The 6,000-nt window shown below is 39.7% G+C and overlaps 1 protein-coding gene across 4 annotated transcripts in view; it reads left to right on the top strand.

Moving 5' to 3' along the window:
• Nucleotides 1-1,411: 1,411 nt before the first annotated feature.
• pard3bb (par-3 family cell polarity regulator beta b) overlaps nt 1,412-6,000 on the top strand; it is a 197,766-nt gene continuing 193,177 nt past the window's right edge. For all 4 annotated transcript variants that reach the window (XM_051404690.1, XM_051404694.1, XM_051404689.1 and 1 more), the window contains exon 1: nt 1,412-2,601. In XM_051404690.1, the coding sequence (XP_051260650.1) occupies nt 2,485-2,601 (117 nt within the window). In that variant the 5' untranslated portion in view covers nt 1,412-2,484. The remainder of the gene's footprint in view (nt 2,602-6,000) is intronic.

Raw genomic sequence — 6,000 nt, 5'->3', positions numbered from 1 at the left:
AAACAAAGTAAAAAAGGATAAAGTAATAATAATAATAATATATATATATATAAAAATAGATCAAAAACAATAACAATGGCTCCAATCTAAGAGTCCCAGTGAGCCAGTGAGCCAGCATGACACAATATCAGGACCCTGAAACTGAAGCAGCTAAATGGAATTCAGCCATCATTGATTTCATTATTTATATCAGTGATTTTACTCCTGTAACATGTCAATAGGTCTGCTTTGAAAAAGGACTATCGCCACTATTTTTCAAAAGTGGTACCTTTTATTTTTGACATTTGAGCAGGCTAAAATGTATTAGAACCACAGCTATACTAAAGCTCTCCTAATCAATATTTTTCATTAACCGTGGATCAAAAGGCTAAGTATAATTTAAAATCCAACTCTGCAGTTCTCCTCAGTTCTACAGAGCATTTTAGCATCTTTTGGCTCATTGTTTTAGAGAGCCAATCAGAGCTGAACAGAGTGAATATTACATTCATCAGGTGGCCAGAAACATGACTCCAAATGAATGCTAATGTCGCTTTGTGCCTGGCAGATGTGTAGCCAATTGGTAAGTGTATGCTAACAAATTCACCATAACAACTTTGTAAGGTGATAATACATTCGTGTTGTTGTTTTCAGCTTGTTCCACTTACCTAAGGGGCCAAAAAAGGTCATTAATGCAGCTTTAATCATTTTGAGTGCAGGACTGCTACTTTTAATAAAGTATCTGGTACCAGTGGTTGGAAGTAACTAAGTACTGTACTGTCTGAGTTACTTGTACTTTTACTACTTTTACATATTTATACTTCTATTCCACCACATTTTCATATATGTATTGTGTTAGAAATTGTATATAAGTACTATTTCTTTTTTGTTGAACAACTCTAACGAACAAAGGGGGAACCCTGGGGATTAATAAAGTATTTCTGATTCTGATGAATATATTTATATTTTAATACAGTAAACTAAACCACCCGACAGTATAATAAACTAAATTAAATTAGCTCGATTGCAGTCAGCTACAATATTAAAATGCATATTACTGCATCAATAATAATGAAAACATATTAATGTAACAAAGACAGAGGCTACTTTTAATCCTTAAAAAAATGTTACTTAATAACACTGAACGTAGGCCTTCTGTTATATTATATAATATATCAATAACATATGTTCTCCACTCACTATGCAGTATAATTACTAATAAAATAAAGTTTGTTTTCCATCAGTGCAGAAGCAGCAGTTTCCCACTAGATGAATTCAGATCACTGCCACTTTTCACCAGGGATCTTTTGTTGTTTGAGCAGTGGCAGTGTAACTGAGAGTGAGCACAATAATCTCATATCACTCTTTCACTCTTTCACTCCAGCAGTGAAGTGCAGGGAGTACTTCCCCTTTAAGAAAGTGACAGTACCGAGCGGTGGAGGAGCTGGTCAGGAACTGGTCAGGAGCGGACGGCAGTGAAGGAATCTCAAAAAAAAAAAAAAAAACTTTTCCAACACACATCGCCCTGCTCCTTTTTTCTTTTTCTTTTTTTAATACTATTTTAAGTCTCCTTCGGCTCGTCTACGAATGTGCAAATAGCTACGCTGCCTTGCCGTGTGTGTCGGTGATGAAATGGATGCTACAGCCCGCTTGGAAGAAGGAAACTTGCGAGAGGAAAAACTTCTGGGATGATGCCCGAGCCGACTGCATCCCTCCCTCCAAAGTTCAGCTAAGGTGGCTAACATTAGCTAGCAGCGCAGGACTCAGCAGCGCTCGCTAACTCCGGAGTGAAACAAACTTTATCCCCCCCCCTCCCCTCCCTCCTCTCCCTCCCTCCCGTTCATCTACCATAACAAGTAGTAACAAAGCACCCTCGGGGTAGCGAAGACGATGAAGATATCTCACGCTTGTGGCAACGCGTCCATCATTGGCGTGTTATGTGTTTAGCTCGACTCCAGGTTACAGTTTCAGGCTAATGGTCTCTGTAGCCAAGTGGGAGCTCCGCTATTGTGTCGTGAGAAGTTCACCAGAGAGTTTGTGTTGACTCTCACTGAGGCATGACACACAACTTACATTGTCGTTTACAAGAAAGCACGGAACTCCCATTGTGAAAAAGACTGCTGTGAAGTTTATACGTGGACCAACTTGATTAGTTTCGACACCCTTTGAATGCTACGTGGAGAGATGAGGGGAAAAAAAGGGGGAAGTGATTAACTTTGGTGACCATAGCATGAGCAAAGTAATGCCGGAGCTGGATGTACTCACTCATATCATTATTATCACATTTGATAGTTTTAATAAGGAGCTCTGTGGACTGGACCACTTTGACAAGCTGTGCTTTTGATCCACTTCTCTCACCTTTGTTGTTGTTGTTGTTGTTGTTGTTATATCTGTTTGGACACATCTCTGCCTGTTTATCAAGGCTTTCTGGTGGTCATTGGGTTGTTTTTAAAGCTTCATCATTACCATTGTTCATCATCACCCACACTCTTGGATGAGAGTGCTATAATGAAGGTGACTGTGACATTTGGGCAGACAGGTGTGGTGGTGCCCTGCAAGGATGGGTGGACTGTCAGGGACCTCATCCAGCAAGCCACGCAGAGATACAGAAAACTCCTGGAACAGGTAAAAAAAAAGTCACCTTTCTTTACTTATTAAAGTTACCACTTATCACAATGAGCCTCTAGGGAGAATAGGCAGTGTTGAGACATAGAACTGTAGAAGATAGAGCTGCTCCAAATCCATGCAAAGGTGTTTATTATTATGGAAATATGCAAAAAAATAATTTAAATATGTGACAAAGCAGAATTATAATGAAGGACTGTATTTCTGAAGAGATGCCATAGACTACACGTCTTGTTCTCCAGATTTAATAAAACATGTTTGTTTGATACATACACCCCCAAAAATGATCACATCATCATGACCTTAATAGTGTTTTCAGTAACATTTATTTTGTGATGCACAAATGATAATTCCCACACTAAACATTTGTCAAAATAATCGCAATATGATGTTTTTACCATATTGCGAAGCCCTAATTATTTCATATTAGTGATTTGAAAAAGCATTTTTCTCAACGTATAACCTACAGTAAGTTGTTTATGAAGGATATGCAACCTTAAAATGCAAACCAGCATGCTGGATGTTTGAATAATGTTGTTTTCCCAAGACATTTTTTTTAAAAAGAGAATGACACTTATCGTATTCAGCTAGGACCGGGTATTGCTTGAGATGTTTTGTGACTGGTACGAGTACAATACTGGATTTTTGGCACCAAAACAATACTAATAAAAAAGTTTTGACACTTGCTATTCAGAGCAGTACTGCAACTTGAAGGCAAGTCTGTGTTGACACTGTGGCAGGTACATTTCAAAATGTATTCACCTTGTATATCACGTTAGAAGGCAGTTATGAGGGATGTTTTTTCATTTCTGTGAGTGGAAATCATTGCAGTTGTAGAGCAGTGTTTCATTTTCATTCATACCAAATAGTCCAGTGTGCATGATCAAAAGCATGAACAAATGTAATTTTAGCTCTGTTTGAGGCTATTTGACCTCCGAGCCATCAGTTAGCTACATTATTCATTGTCAGAAGTAGTTTTGTAATAATGTCTAAAGATTTTTATGAACTCCTGAAAGACTTAGAAAAGAGACGAGATAACTTTTTATGAAACAGCACTTTCATAACATTTTGAGGTTTTCCCTCAAGCCATAAAAGAAGAATCGAAAGCTCTGTCATTTTTACACCATAAAAGGGCCATATGATTTTCACATCCCCAAGTCTTGGGAAATTAGACAAAGCCATGGAGGTCCAGTTCTCCATAATTGCCATATAAAAAATTAAAAGCATATCTGATATGAATTGTGATGGTGCTGACAGGAGCAGGCGCGAGTCGTTTCCACTTGAGTTGCGATTGAGTGTGCAAATGCAAATGACCGCCTCTGGTGATTTCTTTATGACTGCTGTTGATTCCCTGCACTGCTCTCAGGGCAGGGACCCAGTGACCCCCATCAGACGACCAAATCTTCTCAGTGACTCGCTTCATATTGGCTCCATTATTCAAAGAGCACACCAGTCATACAGATAGATGGCCTCAGTTGTGATTGAAGGAGAGATGTCGAAGCTGTGTGTGTGCGCGTGTGTGTGTTTGTGTTTATATGAGACAGACACCAAGACAGCACTTGGAGATGCACTTTTCCACCACCCTCTTTTTCTTCCTCTCGCTACCTCTTTGCCTCTTAATCTACTTTCATATACCTGTACATTAGCCCTCCCTCCTTGTGTTTTGGCCCTTTTCATCTCACAAGTACTTCGCCTCTTCACCTTCCACACAGCTCTCCACGCAGCTGGAACCCTCACTTCCCTTTCATTTGAACTCTTCTTCCTCTTTGAACAGTTCCTCCTTCACCTCCTGTTCTCCTTTATGAGGTAACTCTGTTCAGCCTAGACGTAGAGATCAATAGCATACATTTTAAATTTAAAGCAGTGTTTCCTCTATGTTGATTTTGGAGCGGCGGCCCGCCACTGTTAGATTTCTGCCACCACGGTATCAGAAATGGGGCAGACACACAATGTATTCCCGGTTGCCTTTGAAATGATCCTGCTGACATAATGCACCGTTGGCTGCTGCTCACATTGCAATTTAACAACAAGTAGAACTATTCAGAGGTTATTGGGGCTGTCCAGTTTAACTCCACACACTGTTGTGTTGATGTAGCTTATTGTGTTCGGACGGGCCTGCCCCCACTGCTAAAAAGAATCCTAGAGGAAACACTGTAAAGTCTCTAAACTAACAGTAACGTGGTATAGGCAGGAGCAAAGTGTACCGCTTTAGGTCCAGGTAAAATCTACTTGACTTAACTTCTCACTTTTTGTGTAAGGTAATATAAACATTCATGATATCGCAACTATATTGCATATTTTATAAAAAGGACAAACCAGTGAACATTTGTGGAAATGTTGTCCAAGCTTTAAGCTCCTGGGTGGGCGTTTCCAACCGCAGCTGTTGGCTGACATCTGAGGGCCTGCTTTTTCACAGCGGACATTTTGGTATGTTGTAGCAGGAAAAGCATTTCTTGCATGTAATTGATAATGTTAAAAACAAACTGCTTTCCATTTAGGTGAGCTAGTTCCAGTGTCCTAGTGTTGTGCATACTGGCTCACTGGCATGGCTAACTGGGACAAATTTCACAAATGGTGGCTCAGTTCCATCATTAGTGAAATTTGATCCAACTAGCTACCACTCAGAAAATGTAGCTGTTTCACAGCTGCCTTTTTTACCAAATAGTAGGGTAGACACAGGTGTAACCAGTAACACTAATGAAGGTTTTGTTCCATTCAGGTCAAACCTCAGGTCAAATTAAATAATGAATTCGTCATCATTGGTAACACCTGTGTTAACCCCACTATTTCATGTCAAAATGGCTGCTCTGAAAAAGGTCTATGGAAGCTATCTAGCTGTGATTACCACTAGATGTCACCTGCTGAGTCATCAACATCTCCTTCAGTGTTGTGATTGTCCCATATTTTACAAAAGAGGAGGAGTAGCTAGTGTTTCTTTCATGGGTCCAGTTGTGGAGACGGCCGATGACCGGACTGTATCCTCATTACTCCGCAAGCAACCTTGTTATTTGAGTCACGACAAATAACAATATAATAGCAGATAGGACTAAGTAATGCCCAACAAGTAACAATGTCAGCCTCCAAACTGGCTTCTGGAACTGAAGTGAATACCCAAGCCAGATATAACCCCAGTGAAACTGCCAGTACCGACATCATCACGCCCCCTGGATGACACTAATGTAGGGGACACAGAAAATTACATTTATTTATTTTATTTAAACACCAAGGAGACATATACTGATGTCTTAGGGAAATTCTTTTTTTTCAGTTTGACTTTAACTTTTATGGAAAAAAACGTGAAAAATGTTACTGCTCTTGTGTTAGACCTAAGATAAACTGCACTGCAACATGGTGTGTCAGTTTATCTTAGGCCCAACACAAGAGCAGTAACATTTTAGT

Source organism: Dicentrarchus labrax, unplaced genomic scaffold, assembly GCF_905237075.1.
Source record: "Dicentrarchus labrax unplaced genomic scaffold, dlabrax2021, whole genome shotgun sequence".
NCBI lineage: Eukaryota > Metazoa > Chordata > Actinopteri > Moronidae > Dicentrarchus > Dicentrarchus labrax.
Note: the sequence above shows the minus strand (reverse complement) of the source record. Positions and strands in the feature narration are given on the sequence as shown.